The sequence below is a fragment of the Beauveria bassiana genome (genome assembly GCF_000280675.1).
Source record: "Beauveria bassiana ARSEF 2860 unplaced genomic scaffold BBA_S00005, whole genome shotgun sequence".
Classification (NCBI taxonomy): Eukaryota; Fungi; Ascomycota; class Sordariomycetes; order Hypocreales; family Cordycipitaceae; genus Beauveria; species Beauveria bassiana.
In genome coordinates this window covers 824,124-842,578 of record NW_007930840.1, presented here as the reverse complement: position 1 = coordinate 842,578, position 18,455 = coordinate 824,124, and the positions used below count along the sequence as shown (strand labels likewise).

At 51.9% G+C, this 18,455-nt stretch overlaps 5 protein-coding genes across 5 annotated transcripts in view; 4 read left to right on the top strand and 1 right to left on the bottom strand.

Annotated features, from left to right (window-relative positions):
• Positions 1-962: 962 nt before the first annotated feature.
• BBA_02547 (uncharacterized protein) lies at positions 963-3,736 on the bottom strand (the record flags this gene model as incomplete). Its single annotated transcript, XM_008597644.1, has 3 exons — positions 963-2,418; positions 2,474-3,626; positions 3,694-3,736. The coding sequence occupies 3 exons, from the start codon at positions 3,734-3,736 to the stop codon at positions 963-965; spliced, it is 2,652 nt and encodes an 883-aa protein (XP_008595866.1).
• Positions 3,737-7,249: 3,513 nt separating this feature from the next.
• Positions 7,250-11,317, top strand: BBA_02546 (multidrug resistance protein MDR, putative; the record flags this gene model as incomplete). Its single annotated transcript, XM_008597643.1, has 1 exon — positions 7,250-11,317. The coding sequence occupies one exon, from the start codon at positions 7,250-7,252 to the stop codon at positions 11,315-11,317; it is 4,068 nt and encodes a 1,355-aa protein (XP_008595865.1).
• Positions 11,318-12,759: 1,442 nt separating this feature from the next.
• On the top strand, positions 12,760-14,676 carry BBA_02545 (uncharacterized protein; the record flags this gene model as incomplete). The annotated part of the gene is made up of 1 exon (XM_008597642.1): positions 12,760-14,676. One exon carries the CDS (start codon positions 12,760-12,762, stop codon positions 14,674-14,676), a length of 1,917 nt encoding a protein of 638 aa, XP_008595864.1.
• A 1,897-nt stretch (positions 14,677-16,573) lies between these two features.
• BBA_02544 (uncharacterized protein) lies at positions 16,574-17,529 on the top strand (the record flags this gene model as incomplete). Its single annotated transcript, XM_008597641.1, has 2 exons — positions 16,574-16,642; positions 16,732-17,529. The coding sequence occupies 2 exons, from the start codon at positions 16,574-16,576 to the stop codon at positions 17,527-17,529; spliced, it is 867 nt and encodes a 288-aa protein (XP_008595863.1).
• Positions 17,530-18,195: 666 nt separating this feature from the next.
• Positions 18,196-18,455, top strand: part of BBA_02543 (lipase/esterase) — a gene marked incomplete at both ends in the record, with an annotated part of 1,502 nt that continues 1,242 nt past the window's right edge. Inside the window, one exon of the mRNA XM_008597640.1 lies at positions 18,196-18,429. Within this exon, the coding sequence (XP_008595862.1) occupies positions 18,196-18,429 (234 nt within the window). The remainder of the gene's footprint in view (positions 18,430-18,455) is intronic.

The following is an 18,455-nucleotide window of genomic DNA, read 5'->3' as shown; positions in this document are numbered from 1 at the left end:
GGTCCAAAATACTTCTAGCTGAGGCCCATCATTTCTCTTCGCCCACATTTCTTGCAAGTATCGTCGGCTTTTCAAGTACCACATTGGAATTCTGGGACGGTGTAAACAACGACTCGTTAGCCAGAATATTCTGCCCCAGAGCCCTGTGAAAATGTACTGCCTCTGCGATTCGGACGATGCGGACGACGCAATTGACATGAAAAGACTCGGTAAACTCGGATCATAATGTTGGTACCTCGAGACATGATACATTTTGTAGTGCATGTTCGTGATGGAAAATAGAGACATTTCTGCATCAATCTCATTTCATGCATAGATCTGGGCGAGCAAGCGCACAAGGCGCCACCCTGCTGGGTGCTCAAGACAATCTTTGCATCACTCCACGATACACGCGCATTTGACTCGGTCGGTCGAGATGCCTACATCTCATTCTCATTTGTCTTCAACTACTGGCGATAATTCACGACTACTGGCGATAATTCACGGTCCGCTTGACCCCCATCCATCTCCCCGTTCACCCGTTCAACGTAGCTTCAGGCGGCGCTTGGCAAAAGACTTTGGTACCTTTATACAGAAGCGAGATGCAAGCAGAAAAAAAATGGTCAGGCTGTGAGGGTACACTTGTTACAAAGATTTCCAATTCTTGTCTAGATTCAATTGGTGGCAATTTTCAAAAGCACCGTTTCGTGGCCCCTCGGGCGCCGCTTTTCCGAACATGCTGTCGAATAGCCTGCTTCAATGTTACCTTGTGTTGATCAAGGCCTCTCAATAATAGTTAAGCACACGTCAGCATGTTTTTAGCTGAGCGTGACCTAACCTGAGAGCGTAATCGTCATTGTAAAGAAGCATGCAGGATATTCATGCCAGTCATCACACACTCCGAGTACAATGTTTCCCCCTCAAGCATGCGTCACCAAACTCTAGCTCACACCGACGTCGAATCAAACCGCAGTGCTGAGACTTTACTCTCTTCTCCTCATTTTTGCAACAGTTCCATGTCCTTCACCGACAGAGTGTCGCTTTCTGGAGTTTGAGTCGGACCCTGTGGACTCTCCATTCAGTGGCCTCTCAGGGATTTCCAGAGGCTGCAAGGGCAGGCTTTCAGCGTCAGAAGTAGCTCCCCTTACTTGTTGTGCCTGCAAACGCAATCTTGAGGCATGCAGCTGATCGGTGTATAGTTGCTCGAGGATTTGCTCTTGAGCGTCGTACTCGTCACTTTCGGACTGCTCTGGGTCACCTTGCTCGTCCTGCAAGTGACCATTCTGCTCATCATTCTGCTCATCATTTTGCTCATCAGTTTGCTCCTGGCCAGTCTGTTCCTGAGAGACTGGCATATGGTAAGTTGATGCCGAGCCATTTGATACAAGGTGATATTCTGCCTGGTGGTTCAGTGTCTGATTGTTTGCCAACAGAGCGGATTGTGCGTGGGTAGCTTGCATTTGATCAACTTGCGTTTGATCATCTTGTTGCTGAGTCTGGTTATCCTGCGCCACACTGCCAGGCAACGCGCCATCCTCTTCGTCATCCGAATCCTCGTCGTCAGAATCTTCTCCATCTTCCGGCGCCCAAACAAGATCCCCGTCGCTCTTTACAACACAGTTGACGGCGATTGTCCCCGATTCATCCGGCTCGCTGTAATCGAGGGGCACACCAGTAGTAGAGCAGTTTTGTCTATACCACACGCGCAGCCGACTGGGCACGCCATATATTCGCGAGTGGTTCAGCGCTCGGATTATGGTGCCGTGCTCCGCCACGGCTTTTTGCCTCATCCGCGTCGCCGCCTCGATCCTGATGGGCTTCTCTTCTTGCACCTGCTCCGGCGAGTTGTCTGGTGCAAAGCGTAGCCCAGAATTCGATGCGTCGCTGACATTTTCGGATTCTTCAGCTTGCTGTATAGAATGCCCGCAGCCCTCGCCAATGGCAAAGTCGACAATGAGATTTTTAATCTCGAGGGGAGCCTTGTGTTGCCAACAGACAAATCCAAGCCTAGCGGCCTCCCACCACCATGATACGCTCTGTGGCGGCACATGCCGTGTCGAGCAGAGACGATAGTGAGGATCTACCAAGTGTATGGCGAGAAACTGCAACCGCCCACATTTGGACTCGTCGTCGAGGTCTAGCTGCTCAAATTTGTGTTGGAGGGCGTTTGGAAACGTCACGACTCGTCCTTCTGGCAGCCTGATGCTGACTAGCTCCTGGAATTGCGGCTCAAGAGGATTCCCAGGAACGGCCGTGGGCATAGAACTGCTGGGCTGTTTTCCCTTGGCAGCAGCTTCTCCTCTACCACCGTGATTCTTGATCTCGGAACGAAAGGATATTTTTCCAGACTGATCTTTGATGTTTTCTCGACGCAGACATATCAGCGAGGTGGCGACGATGCGCTCGTTGCGGTTGCCATTGAGGCCCCATTCAAAGCGCCTGGTTGCTTGTCAATCATCGTCGTCATGCTATGGTGCAGGCCAGAGGAGCTCACCTCGAATCTTCATCCGGAATATTTCCGTCTGCATCAATCTCTAAATGCGCCAGTTCAATGTAGACCTGCAGACCACGGTCCCTGAATCCCTGGCTCAAGGATATGCTGTCGTACAGCCTTTTGACATTAGTGTAATTGCCGTTCAAGGCTGACGTCGGACTCCAATCTGAGCCTAGAGGAGGTTCTTCTGTTCCAGTACTGATCCCACCTTGCATCCATCTGGAGAAGTTGCCAAGCTCGATAGCACAGAAGCAAGTCCCACTTGTGGTACCGAGGCACGCGTCACAGCGTCGTCTTTCTTGTGATTTGATTCGTGGTCCATTTCTTTGAAGTGATTTGTAAAGTAGAACCTCGTTCCACTCAGGAATAGACTCGGTTATCAGGTTCTCTATAGCAGAGTATAATGGCTTGTGTCGGAGGGGATGTAGATTGTTGATTGGTGATAGGAAGCTCACAACGTTGCCTTGTCCAGTGAATGTGATATCCGCTGCCAGCCACTGCGATTTGCTCGAGTAGTATTGCATCTCGCCACTCCATTTGTCATTGTCCCAGAACGGCCGCGGTGGGATGATACCGCCACCGATGCTGCTCGTGATATTCTCGAGATTGACAGCCCGGCCATCCGCTCGAATAGGTGACCCCGCGTAGATGAAAGGATACAGCCAGGGCGATATGGAACGTCTTCCCGTATTACCGAGCAGATTTTTGAGTAGCTGTGTATTTTTCAGCCGATCTGATTTGCAAATTCGGGATGCAGAGTCCAAAGCAAAGATGGACCGAGACAAGTCATGCTCTTTTGCCTTGTCCATCAACTCGAAGAGGCACCAGTCCCAGAGTTCGTGATTGGTAAAGTATTGAGAAAGAGCTAGTGCTTTCCATCTCTGCACCGCAGAAAAGTCGAAAACCTTGGACTGCCAATTTTCTTCCTCTGTGAGGTCATTCATGAGCCGCAACATGGCGAGTTCGGCGAAGCTCAAGCGCTCTTGCTTCCATAGGCCAAACCCGTGCGAGAATTGGATATTCGGATGACGCTCAAAGTTGATAGCGACGTGAATTCCTGGAATGTGGCGCGGGCCCCCTGTATTGTTGCGCTCAGCGAGATCCTCTCCATCAAGAAAGCTTGGGTAGTTTCGCTTCAGTTTTACTCTTTCCACTGTATGTATCTTTAGCAACCAACCAATTCTCCTGATCGGATAAGCTCTTCAACATAGTTGGCATACCTCGTCCGTGATTAAAATGAAGAAGCACGTCTGATGCAGCCATTGCAGTGAGGGGCGGTAGGCGCAACGGCGGAAACGCAGGAGCTTTCAATCGGACTGAGGCTTTTCAGAAGACTGCCGTCAATGAATCTGTAGTGCTGACTTGTGTAAATATTACAGAGAAATGCTTGTAGGTATTTCATTGCATTTTTCAATCGTCGCGTCAGATTTCAATGCGGTCGGTTGGCTCTGTCAATCTTCTCATAATCCGCCTGGTGACAAGAGAGACCTGACCCGCTAGGGCAATCCTATGGTGCGAGTTTCGTTGTTAGTAAATTAGGGGCGACCTGCCTCTAATACTGCGACCTAGTACTTATGGATAATAACACGGCTCTTTTTATGCCTCCAGCACCAGTGCCCTTACTGAGTATATAAGTACTTAGTCCTGTCGCTGAACATGTGGTTATTGTGCACAGTTGATCTCTCTATCAAGATTGCACACACGAGCGGCACCCTCGTACCATGCCCTGGCGCCAAAGACTGTTTTTTCGTTGGCAATGGCGCACTCACCACAGGGAACAAACGCTCTTGTTGCCCTCTTTAACAACTGCCAATAACCTACGCTTCTTCGGACGGCAAAGGAAGTAATAACTCCCAATCCCAGGCACTAATGAAGGGCAAGAGTTCGGTCAAGGCAGGGGGGAGTGCGCCGTGTCGAGCAACGGACTCTTGAGGTCTTGTTACTGTGACCCAACTTGTTTGCATTGATTGCTTCCCCAATCAGCATCGTCAACATCTCTACCGGACAACGATTGCGGCGTTAGGGGGGGTACACCAAACATAGTTGTTCTAGACTCGCTTGCTTGAAACCCTGACCTACCGAGTCACGCGATATTAGACATGCCAGGCTTGTGTGCTGCCGAAGTCTAGTTAATATGCCTTTCAGCCAGCTAGCGCGTCAATATTTCACCTGCAGGTGCTATCATGAGGTGGCGTGATTGGTTGAGAGATGGAGCTGTGAGGGGCACGGCAATTTGCTAGAGTCTGCGCCTTCAAGAAAAGAATCTTGACCAGACGTGATTTATGAGGCAAAGTGTTCTCGGAAAATATATGGAAAGCCGGGAACGGCACGCATCTGAGGTGATTTGAAAGCGCTGGTCAAAGCTTACAGATCCCATCGCGTCTGCCCTCGTGCCCACCAGACAAAAAGAAAATGACGCCGCAATGCTACCGACACAGCGTTTTCGTGAGACTTGCCTCTACTGGTATGCGGGCTGACATGGTCACCTGCAGAGTGATGGGGTGTCCTCCACCTTCCAGTCCAACCATCTGGCAGAGGGTCGCGACGTTGAATTGCCGTTCTGACAAAGCTGTCTTGCCCGAGAAACTTTGCAAGTAGTGGTACTTGTTGAGTAGAGCAGTGAACAGAATCCCATATCTCCACTGAAAGACGCACAACTTAAAGTAATGAAGCTTTCGACACTGTGGGTTCAGAGTTGGGCATTCGGGGAGAACAGGCTGCAACTTGGGCAACGATGTGGAATTCTTCACGAGATTTTCTGCCAGCGCTTACTTCAGGGTTCTTCGTATGTTCGTAGACATGTACATGTATAGCATCCTGAAGTAACAATGAGGGGTGAGCCTCGGCCGGGATACCTATCATGTACGAACTGCCGACATGGCAGAAGCAAGATGGTAAGCCCCCCGCCCATCCATCCAATATCACATAGCTTGCTCCATAACTATGGCGCGGAACGATTTACGAGCCCGACTTGCATCCTCTATCCTTCACAGTGCTCTTTTCATGAAAAAATCTTTAGATGTTGAGATTTTCAGGCCGGAGAAATTTGAAATGCTGGACAAGCTAACGCGCTTGTTGGGGGTGTTTTATGAGCAATGGGCCTGGCCCTGGAACGCGTCAGAGCTGTTCAACTTGGGGGCCAAGGGGCCCAGGGCTCGCTGTAAATAGAGTGGGGCAGTCCCAAATGTCGTTTATTCTCAAAATGCAAGCCGCGGAACAAAAATAATAGAAATAGGACCCTATCGCATTCTCGCCTGATGAGTTACCATTGTTCAATTTGAGATGTCATTGCCTACTCCCATGGTCAGCTCTCCGCTTGATATATTGGAACAGAGCTGCTGACGAAAGATGTCGAAGGGCTTCAAGCGTTTTGTTGAGGAAGGTACGCCCCTGTGGCGCCACCTATCTTTGTCACCCTAGTGGCCGGTTTCCTCAGTTATTAGCCTAGGCTCTTTTCTTGAGCGTCAATTAATGAAGTGCCATGCATCAACAGTACTTGCTTCCTACCTAGGTCGCTTCGCTTCGTACAGTTCTCCAGCCGCCAAACGCCACGCCCGCCAGCCTGCCCACATCGATAATTCAGATTCAATGCTGCAAAAGGCCGGTCTTTGTGCCAAGTAAAGAACAGCCAGCAAGTGTCCAAGTGCTATTAGGCTCCGCAACTTGTCGAAAAAATGGCAACATGACCCGACGTTTCGCAGTAGCTCATTATTAGCGCTCTGTCCCGCGCGGGACGGCGCTTTACAAGCCCGCCGTTCGACTGCCCACTTGATGGAAATGTGGGCGTTATTCTGGGGAATTTTTGGTCATCTACCAGTACGGCCGCACAGCTTGACTAATTTACGAACTTAGTTACTCCGTAGTAAGTTAAGCGTCGACTGACTTGCCCCCAAACCTGGCCTGGCTCAACGTCCGCTGAGCCCCTCAACCCCTCCACCATCACGATCCGGCCCTATTGCCCTTTGTTACGAAGTATTATAGCAGCCCGGACTCCGCAGGTTTCTCTCGCGGAAAGAGTCCATTGGCCCCCGATCTGACACTATTTGACCCTAGCAGCAGTAGCGGGGCTCTGCGAGCGCCAACTCGGCGCCACCAAATCTGCACCAGACGGCGCGAGCAGCAGCCCAGCCATGCATGCCTCTGTGTCAATTGAGTATTCGCTGCGGGGAAATTGGCTGTACTCTAATCCGTACTCCGTAGCTCTATTTACTTAGGTGCTTACGCCCGCGCGCTGGGCCCATCATCGTTTCGTGATTTAGCCAAGCCTGAGAACCGCTCGACCAACCAACGTGGCAGCCACGTCGTCTTCAATCCTCGCGTCCGTGTTATAACGACCTGAATTGTGTGTTGCTTCCGAATCGCTGAACTCGCTTTGTGTCTCAGGGTTTTGAGCACCTCGTTCTCGCTTTTCTCGCTCCGCAGGTCTGCGCACTTCGTCGCCGGTCATCCTGCCTAGCCTCACCAGCGCCAGGGCGGAAGAGCACAATGTCGCTCCCAACGAACAAATACCGGTGGCCGCCAAACTCGCAAACCATCGGTTTCAGCTTGATGTCTGAAGAAGAAATATTCGAAATCCTCCCATCATCCCTATTTCTTTTATGGGGGGCGGCTACCTACCTCTACTACCGTCGTCGGCCCGTATGCATACGTGACAGTCTGCTGCTATGGGCCAAGCTGGTTAGTGTTCTTATTGCGCAGCTCACGCTCTTCTTTGATCTAACTCGGCTTCTTTTCTAGGCTGTCGCTATTCTCTTGTTCGGCTTGCAGGTCGTCAATATGGCGCTTCGATCCACCTACAAGCATCATCATGCCGATACGAAATCAGCTGCTAGCTCTTTGGACGTTCTTGCTTCTTCGGGACTTTGCGCGGTCCTATATATCGAACATCGCCATGCTATTAGATCCTCAACTCTCCTCGCATTATATCTAGGCGTACGTCTTCTTCTAGAGGCTGCTGAGAGCCGGTCATACTTTCTGCGAGACCTTGTTTCACTGGGCGGCATCACCGCCGCCATGGCCGCCACACGCTTGACCCTTCTCATTATTGAAGAGATCCCCAAGCAGCACCTAATTATCGATCCAGAAATCTGGAAATTATCCAGTGGAGAAGCAACAAGTGGTTTTTGGTGCAGAACCTTTTTCTTCCTTCTAGGTCCCATATTTTATCTCGGCTATCACGGTGTTTTGAAGACTGAAGGCCTCGTGAGTCTTGGTATCGAGTTCTCCTCTGTGCGATTGTTTGCAGGACTTTCAAAACGTTGGAAGTCTTTCAATCAGTCTAGACGGCACTCGTTATTACTAGCGTGTTGTTGGGAGTGGAAAGGCGCTCTGTGTGCGGTCCTGATTCCGCGGGTCATCCTTTCTGTCTTGACGTTTTCGCAGCCTATTTCTATACAAAAGGTTGTCGAGGCAATCGAAGACGAGAGAATCGGAGATGATGAAAGCGGTCGTCTTGTAGCCGCTGTCACCCTGACCTTTGCCGGCTCTGCACTGTGCCGAGCCGTGTCAAAACACATGACTATACGATTGCTCACCCGTGTCCGAGGTGGACTTCTCTCAGTACTCTTGGACAAGAACATGAAGCTCAGACTATCGGACGCAAGAAGAAATGCCATTGTTACCCTCATGAGTGCTGATTTCGATGGCATTGCTAATGGCCTACCGTCTTGCGTGGAGATTCCCATCACATTTCTCGAGACGGGCTTAGGCATGTTTCTGCTCACGCGTTTCGTCCAGCAGTCCAGTTTTGTTATCATCTTTCCACTCATATTCGCCACTCTTATTAACATCATATGCGGTAAGTATATGAGAGCAGCGCAGAGAAAATGGAACGAGAGCATCCAAACTAGAGTGACGAAAACTTCGCGAGTTTTGTCTCAGCTCCCTGCAATCAAGATGCTTGGCCTTGGCCCAAGGACGACTGAATTTATTCAACATCTTCGAATACGTGAAATAAAGACGGCCAAAAAATACCGCACTATTCAAAGTGGCGTCATCTACTCGGCCACGTTAGCGGACCTTCTCTGCCCAACTATCCTCGTCGCAGCAGCATTGTTTCGGGGGGCTTTCGGAGACCTCATAATGCCTGCCATGGTATATCCTACTCTTGCTATTGTGGCGCTTGTTCAGCTCCCTCTCTCGGCACTTTTCCGCTCTTATCCAGCTGCGATGACTACGCTGGGATGCTTTGAACGTTTGAGGGAATTTCTTTGCCACGAAGAGCATCGAGACCCTCGAATACTACAAATTCCACACGAAGTTGAAGATGATCGATCTCCACATCAGGATTCACTCATGGAAAGGTTGGAAGGGAGGGAACGACAATCGCCTGGGATGGTCCACTTCGACGACGTTAGCCTCACTATCTTCGGCAGCGATAAGCCTATACTCAGTGGAATCAATTTTACGCTTTTTCCTGGCTCAATGGCGGCACTTTTTGGCCCGACGGGTTCTGGGAAAACTAGCTTCATAAACTCTATACTTGGGGAAGTCGAAATCTTAAGCGGTACACTCCATGTTGAAGACACTGCGATAGCATTAGTGGGACAATCCACCTGGTTACCCAACCTCTCCCTTCTAGAGTGCATTGTTGGGGCTTGCGAGTATAATGATGTGTGGTTCAGAACAGTCGTGACTGCGTGTCATCTTTTACAAGATATCGCGCAGCTTCCAGGCGGTGTCGACTACGTGGTCGGGAGTGGTGGATTAGCTCTGAGCGGCGGGCAGCGACAGAGAGTCAGCATGGCGAGAGCAACTTACTGTCGCGCCAAGCTGATACTGCTCGACGATTCCTTCAGTGCACTGGACCGAACGACGGCCACTGCCATACTTTTTAACCTCTGCGGTGAAAACGGCCTACTCCGTCAGTCAAACACGGCTGTAGTAGTTGTTAGCTATCTTCCGGAGTGTCTAGAGATTGCCGATAACATCATTTACCTGGACGGACATGGCAACTTCTCTCACCAGACTAGTCAGGCAACTAAAGCGTTAAGCTCGCAAATTTTGAGCTTGTTACGCCAAGAGGCTGCGCTCGAAGAGAAAGCAGACGCAGACAACAAAGAGACGACGATACAGGCGGCACAGACCGTCACTAGCACTGGTATGCAGCGAGTCGAGGTCACGAAGCGGAAACAGGGCGACAAGGCCTTGTGTCGATTTTGGCTGCGCGAAATTGGGTGTGCCACTTTTACCACGTGGCTTTGCATGTCTACCATACACGGTGTATTGGACAGCTTTCCCCGGGTCTATATGAAGATCTGGGTGGATAATGCTCCCGCGAATCGTTTATACTTCATTGGATACGCCCTTTTGCCTTTTGTGTGCGGAATATTCTGCTTTGCAGGAGTGTTGTTTATGTTCAATCATGTGAGCTCCCTTGCAGCGTTAGGCCTCCATCAGAAGCTTGCCAAAACTGTCATGTTATCAACACTAGGCTTTTTGAGCGTGGTTGACTCTGGCTCTATCTTGAACATGTTTGGCTTGGATATGGATATTTTGACTAAAGGCGTCCCGCCTGCTGTGCACAATACGTTATATTATGGAATCGGCGCTGTGGTGAAGCTGGTCATTATTTCATCAGGAGCCGCGTACATGACCCTTCTGATCCCTCCGATCCTGTTGGCACTGGTTTTCATCCAACGATACTCTCTTCGTACTTCACGCCATCTCAGGCAACTGGAGCTCGAGTCGCAGGCTCCTCTCGTTACGGCAGTACGAGAGACTTCGGATGGCTTGGTATACATCCGGTCATTCGGCTGGGAAGGACAGACGCAGGCTCGTGCCCATTTTCTGCTGGATCGCTCCCAGAAGCCGGTATACCTTTTGTACGCTTCGCAACAGGTGCTGGGTCTTTCCACGGACCTTGTTGCGGCTGCGATGGCGATACTTCTTACGGTGCTTTCTCTGTACATCAAGCATGGGAGGTCCGCAAACTCAGTAGGCGTCTCATTTTTGTCGATTGTCGTCGTCGGCAGCACACTTAACCAACTTGTGGTGGAGTGGACCTCTTTGGAGATGATGATAGGTGCGCTATCCCGTATTCGCTCCTTCGTCACGGAGACCCCTATCGAGTCTGGAGAAGATACTTGCAGTCTGCCCGAGGACTGGCCGTCGAGAGGCGAAGTACTGCTGGAAAATGTATCAGCGCGATACCGAAATGAAACAGGAGAGCCATATGTGGTGAGAAACGTGTCAGTTACAATCAATCCAGGTCAAAAATTCGGGATAACTGGGCGGACGGGCAGTGGTAAGTCTTCACTTATGTATTCACTGCTCGGTTTTCTCGATTTCCAAGGCTCGATTAAGATTGATGGGGTAGATATCAGAAATGCTCCGCGCGATGAGCTCCGAGCTAGAATTGTCACAATATCGCAGGACCAGGTGGAATTGGATGGAACAGTTCGCGACAACTTACTTCCGTTTGACACGAGATGGGATGACGAAGCTGTGACGCCGGACGAAGAGGACAAGGCGGAAACGGCCCTCAGAGATAGGATCGCACGAGAGACGCTGGTGCGACTACGGATATGGGACAAGGTGGAGAGCAAGGGCGGATTGATGTCGATGTTGGAAGACGTGGGCTACTCGCACGGTGAGATGCAACTGCTGTGTATCGCGCGGGCTGTCGTGCGCCGCCGCCTCACAGGCAGTAACCTTCTTTTGGTTGATGAAGCGACGGGCGGGGTCGATCGATGGCGAGACCAGATTGTGCGGGAGATGATGAAGGAGTATTTTCGGGGATGTACGATTATAGTGATTGCGCACCGCGAGGAGAGTATTGCAGATTCCAACGTGATGGTGGAGATGGCAAACGGAGAGATGAAGACGCCACGAGTTTTCTATTGAGCGCTAAGGTGGGCAGGATGGGTGCTGGATTTTGTGTTGAATGTCTGGTCGATGCTTGAACCGCAAACTGGCGTATTGTATGGACATTGGTGTCCTTATTTTCCTGGCAGTCTTCCATGCAACAATAGGAGTGATGTCAAGTCGAACTCTTAAGTCGAGCTATCTACCTGGCGTAGCGCCCACTTGTTTGTTCGAGGCACTCTCTCCATCTACGTATCCTGCATTTTCCGAAAGATCAAATTTCGACCGCGTATACAGATAGTCATGAACTCGTCTGGTTGTCGCCGTCATCAGGTGAGGAGACCAAGGAGGTGCCCTGATTTCAGCGGGGAGTCCGGGCCACTAGGTAGTAGCGGACAGCCTTGTTTTCAAGCGGCCCGCAGCAAAACAGGCCTAGCCCCAGCGGACTGCAGCCAAGCTTTGGGGCTTTGCAGTGCTGGGCCAGGAACGGTCTCCACTGAAAGATACGGATGCTGCCACTGAGGCCGCTGAAAATAGAAGGATGATCCACTAACGATCCGCTAATGATCCACTGGGTATCCTTTGGTTGACCAGGCAAACATGGGCACCCGCTCAAACGGCTTTGGTGGACGTTGTGTATTTTAGTACCTAGTGAACGCTCACGACTCGAGATCATTGTAGAATCAAAAGTCTTATGACTGCTTCAGATTCATCTATTAAATAATTATAATCATATCCATTGATGGCACAGGACCCCTCATCTCCGATATTGACAAAGTGTCCACACCCTCGTTTTTAAAACAAGACACTGTTTTCCTTCCCGCGTCTTCCCCCGGCCCAACACCACCCCACGTTTGCCTGAGACATGCCATAAACAACAAACCAAGTCGCGAGAAACACGATGCAATATTATTAACCTCCACCGTGCACTTGGCTTCGCCAAATCCCTTGCTTCGTCATAATTAAGACTTTTGCCCTACATTTCCATCATTGGCCTTCTCCACGAATTTCGCTCTGTTCCCCGCCTTCAAAGCAAACAACCATCGATCGCTCCTCATCGCAGTCTTGCACATGCGTCTCGCCAGCAAATCATCTTTTCCGATTCTTGATTCCGCTTTGACCTTGATCTGTTGTCAACCGACACAGACGCTACCTTGAGCGCAACCCGACCCTGCCGTCACCGCCGCCGAAACAAACAAGCCATCGCGCCCAGCCCCTGTCAAGTCGAAACAAGGCGATAATACCCTGCTTTTCCTAAGCATTCAGGGTTGGTTCCCCAGCTACTTTGGGGGCAACCAAGACAAAAAAGAATTATTTTCATTTTAAACGGACGCCAAAACAAAGGCTGATATTGGTTGCCAGCCCACCACAGCCACACAACGCCAATCTCTCTCGCTGCTTCACAACACCCGCAAAACTATGGGCAGGCTGCCTTGTCCCTCTTCTTCTTCTTCTTCTTCCTGCCCACCACTCAAAGCCTCATGACGGGCTTTCAGCTGCGCATCGCCGTCGCCAACCGCTCCCTCCACATTCTCCATGATAATCGCCATCTGATACAAGCCCGTCACCGAAGACCGCGCATCGCCAGATCAAGCCGTGCCGCCCCTGCCCGCCTGGGGTTCCGCAGGACTGGTGCCGCTGGGGCCGCCACCCTCCCACACGGTGCTAATTACCACCACTACCACCACCGTCGCCGTTCGTCGTCCTCCAAGCTGCATCTCCTGCAACAAAGCCTCAACATGGCTACGAATCAAGTCGTTCGGCGTCGTTCCTCGGCTGCTGATCGCACTCCCTACGACAATCCTCTCTCACCCAATGTCAACTTTGCCATGGCCATGGCCATGTCTACAACCTTTTCCCCTGCCCCTGATTCTGCGCTGGCGCAGGTCAAGGACGACGAAAGTTCTCGACAACAACAAACATCCGCGACAATGGAAAGGGAAAACAGCACAGACATTAGTTTCATGCCGCCGCCACCACGGCCATTTCGCGAATTGCCCCCTACCAGACGGTCTACACATACTCGCGCGCACTCCATGGCCTCGTCCGCGCCCCGGCAAGCCAACAGGCTCTCGCTAACACTGCCCATTGCACCTGCGTCTAGGGGCGACCTTGTCCGCCCGACCTCATCCGCGGCGCCCCCGGTGACACTATCGTCAAAACCACCAACGCCGGCGCAAACACCCGAACTGCCCGCTCTCGAAGACGCCAACGATTTTATAATAGCAATCGCCGCCCAGGAGAGAAAGGTGCTGGAGCTGCGCGAGGAACTCGTCCGTGCCGAGGCCCATCTCGCTTCTATCAAGACCCAATGGAGCTCCAAAGAGTCCATGCAGAAGCGGGCTGCCGAGATACAGTCACAGGCTCTCGCTTCCCCGCAGCGCTGCCCAACTCCGGATGCCATGATGTCGCCAACGAGAAAGAGCGTCGAAATGGACCGCAAGAAGCTCTGGCTGCAGTCGCAACATAATTCACCATCTACCCCTACGCAAGGCCGCCGGAAGATTATGCGGGGGGGACATGCACGCACTTTGTCGCTGCTATCGCCAGCTAGGACTGAGGCACCGTTCAACCTCAACAAGAACAGGCCCAGCATCGATGGCGCTGCGGCTCAGCCTCTGCACGAAAGGGCGGTGCCACCACTAGCACAAGCTCCCGCGCTGTCCAAGCGCGCGACATGGCAACCACTCAGTCAAGCACAACAATCGGGTGTGCTTCCGCTTGTCGAGGACTTTAAGCTCGGCTTGCGCGCCTTTGTCGAGGACATTCGACAAATTGCAGTGGGCGACGAGCCCATCAGCGGACCAGCGCCAGCCACCCATGGTCAATCTGATTCGCTGCACACGAGAACGCTCGGCAGTTCGGCACGCGATCGCGACGTCACGCCCAAGGGACAGGACCGTAAATCATCCGGTCCCACAAAGTCCAGACTCAGTTCATCAGCAGAGGCCGTCAAGCAAGAGTCCGTCCTTGGCGGCAAAGCCGTCAATGCCGTTTCCATGGCTGAAAAGACGAAGTCAAGCGGCCAGGGCAAGCAGTTTTCGTGGACGCCGTTGGGGTTTGAGACACTCGAGGACAATGACTGGGCCAATTGGGACTCGCCTTCTTCTGTCAAGTCGAGCCGCTGGAGTGGTTCCACCATGCACACTGCCGGCTTGGACGAATTCGAGGCGATTCCGGAAAAGGCAGAGGAGTCTGGCGCCTCGACTCCGTCCAAGACGAAGCGCGCATCACATGGTAATAACGTGCTGCGCAGCACAAAGCTCGATGAACTGCTCCCCAGCATGGTGAACCGCTTGTCGCCGAGCAACATGAAGCGCACAGCCAATAACCTCTTGGACGAGTGGGAAAAGTCTTTGATGGCCCCCGAGGTCCGGGACAAGGAGAACAGTGTATAAATTTTTACAGACGACGATGACGACGACGACGTGTCACGGCACAGTATACAAGCGATTCGACCCACGACAAATTTGATTACATATATTACATTTACATTGTACATGGCAACAACTATTGGCAAATAGATTCGGTCAACCACGGCCTACAATTCAGCTTTTTTTACTTTCTTTTCTTTTTACTCTCCCTTTTTTCTCATTTCGTCCTTCTCCTCGCCCTCCCCCCCCCTTTGTTCTCCTTATCTCTCTTTCTTTTGTTTCTTTCGGAGAGGTGGCATTATTTTTTGTGGATATACTGCTGCTCTTCGTCCTGCTTCTGGGGAGATGACAATTGTTTCTTCACCATGTCGGACTATAAGATGATGATGATGAGAATGACAACAATACAGTGAAAACATTTATATAGTATTAGCACTCGGTAATCAAAGTTTAATTGGGCGTTGCATTGCCCCATACTGAACCGATGGTGTACAGGCAGCTTTCCAACCGTAAATTATAACAGTAGTGAATGTTAAGAGTTTTGTGATGCGTAATAATGCACATTTCTCCCACGAGCATCTACCCGTCCTTGGTTTTGAAACACTATACCTTTGGTTCTATTTCCGCTCTGATTGCACAGCACGTTGATTGTCCACATGCCTGACAAGACAGTCCAGCCCACGTTGTACATGCCCGTTGTCGCACGAGATTCTTGTGCGGCGAACGGGGTTCCTCGGAATAGAAGGTTTCGGTGATTCTACGATAAAGGCTGGCCAGGTTTCGGCTGTGATGGTTTTTACTCTGTTGGAAGTAAAAGGCAGAGGTTGCAATAGATGCCCTCGAGAATGCAGGCGGATTGACTTTTGTAGTAGCTAATAGCGTCAATAGGCTTGAATGATATGGTGTATGCGCGGAATAGGCGGATTCGGGGAAGAAGCTGGTGTGGATTAATAAAGAGATTGGAGAGACCTGAGAGGCCGCTCGCTTGAGCGAGAAAGCGGAACAGCCGGCGTGCTTTTCTTGTCAATTAAGGCTTATGATACTTTCTTCAATTGGTCCGAGTCTACCTTGTGACGTACATAGTCGTAAAACGAAACCAAAAGTTGACGCATAAAATTACTGCCGAGAAAGGCATCGCCTCGATTGGCCTAGCATTGCTAACGTTTTATCAACTTGTAGACCAGCATTTTAGGTCAGCCTTGCATTCCAACATTAAGCCAGGAACAAGTAACTGAGACTCGAATCAAAATATATAATTTAATCAATATTCACATCGTTCCAGCATCGATGGGGGAGGGGGGGGGAGGGAATTGCACATGTTACTTGTGTCTCGCGTTGCGAGCTTCAAAATCTGGCGCCGCAAAATTCCCCGCAAAACTAGCTAGTGCGAGCCCCGTCCATCCAATCCTGTCCAGCAACCTGCGAGGTGCTGCTCGAGGCGCTGGAAGTGGTGGTAAGCAAGCGTGCCTAATTCGCCAGCACATTATTTAGCAAAGAGGTGGGCGAGGGGCTCTTTGTTAATGCGGCAATGGGGCGCAATAAGTGCGGAGCCCGGTGACGAGTCTGACCACGACGACGACGCCGGCCGGCTGGTCGGAACGATATATATAGTCTCTAGTCGCCGCCGCCGCCATCATCATCTTCCTCCTTTGTGGGATCTTAACATAAGGAGCAACTTTTTTTCTTTTTTTTTTTCTTTTTTTAGCTTTTCTTTACACTTGGCCAGGAATTTTCCAACAGTTTTTAAAACTATATCGAGGATAGCCCTCTTGGCCCACGGTGTGTGTACTCGACTTACACAGCTCCACCACTTCCTGCCAACATCGAGACAATTCCCCCTCGCCAGCCTCGCGAAATTGAATTTGGCAATCCAAAGAAATAGAAAGAGGGGAAATAGAGTCAACTGCTCACCAGCATCACAATGGGCAAAGGATTCCAGCCCAAGCTGGCTCCCACTGAGCGCCCGTGGACCTACACGCCCCCTCCTAGCGTAAGCAAACATCTCACTTCAGCCACCCGTCATCAATTTTACCAGTTACCTGCCCACCTCCACTAACACCTACCCCTCCCTTTTATTAGGCGCGATACGGCCTCGACAAGATTCTTCGTCTGCCCGTTTTCCTCGTCCTCGGTAGCCTTGCCCAGTGCCTCCTCTCCCTCGTCCTACCCCCTCGCTGGGCCGTCGTGCCTCTCCTCTGCTACCTCGCCATCTCCCTCGTCTCCCTCCTCCTCAACACCACCACCACCACCTCCACCTCCACCTCCACTGCTCTCCCGCGCAACGTCGTCCCCGGCCGCGCCGCCGCGCAGCTGCCCCTCCCCGACGGCAGCTTTCGCGCCTCTCCGGCAGAAGACTCGCTCGTCGTGTTCCACATTGGCGCGCAGTTCAACCACCCCCTCGGCCCGCTCTGCCCCGGCGGCGGAGCGACCGCCGAGCGGTTCGACAAGCTGATTGCGGATCTGCGCGCGCGCGCCGCGGAGCTCGGGGTCCTTGCTGTCAGCGGCTGGCAGGGCGTGGTGGACGGTTCATTCTCGACCAAGACGACCATTTACTTTGAGGACGTGGCGAGCCTGCACGGCTTTGCGCATGAGCCGATGCACAGGGAGGCGTGGGACTGGTTCGCGGCGCAGCGGTTCCCGCATCTGGGCGTGTATCACGAGACGTTTGTGGTGCCGAGGCGGAGCTACGAGTGCGTGTACCTAAACTGCAAGCCGTTGCTGCTGGGCCAGGCGGCGAGGCTGGCGAGGGGAGGCGGCGAGAAGGGGGAGGCGGACAAGAGGTGGGTGAATGCGCTGGTGAATGCGGATACGCCGGCGCTCAAGACGCAATATGCGAGGATGGGGAGGGATCGGAATGGTCAGGTGGTTGAGGGGTGATTCGGGAGACGGCGCGGAGTTGGTTGTGTTTGGGACGATTCAGGCGTTGGGGTCATTGTTTTTGTAAATGATAACTAGTTTGTCCTATCTTTGCCTTGTCATCTCATATATTCTAGGAATAGAGTTGAAATGCATACATCGTGCCCTCTAAGCACGAAACTCGTCAAGTCCATAGGACAGGGCGAGTGGCCTAAATATTCTTCCCGAAAGGTGCGCTGGTGGAATACAAAGAAAGTCATGCACATTCCAACTTGATCGAACAGAATTACCGTCTGCTTGTGCGTGCGCGAAAAAGCAGAGCCAAGTTTTGGACGGCTGACAGCTCCCACCAAGCGCACACACTCTTCAGCAGTGACACTACGCGGGCTCAATTCGTACTCCTGATTCTAGAACACCTGATAAAGCCTGGGCGGCGAAGCGGCTGGCGGTATTTCGAGGCTGAGTATCATAAGCTGGAACCAAGCGTGTCAAAATAATTTTTTTTGTTATATTGGAGTCTTGTACTTGAGCTTACGAACAAACGCGAAGCTAGCTAGCCCAGCGGCCACTCCCGCCTCATTTCCACCAAGGCGACCACCAATCCTGCAACATGGTCACGACGCCTCGGCCTCGTCCCCTTTCCACCAACCACAACCACACTCCGACCACCAAAAAAAAAACAAAAATATGGCGTCGATACTGAGCACCCTCGGCCTCATTCTCTCCAAGATTCCGCTCCTCCTCAAGACCATCGTCTTCTACCTCGCCTCCCTTAGCCCGACGGCGCGCAAGTGGGACCTCGGCACCGAAGTCGCCGTCACCATGCTCCGCGACTTTCTCGGCAACGCGCCGCCATCGACCGTCAGCGCGCAGCAGGCGCTCTTTATGCGCCGCGACACGGGCGCCCGCGGCCGCATCTGGGTCGCCCGCGCCACGCTGCGCGCGCC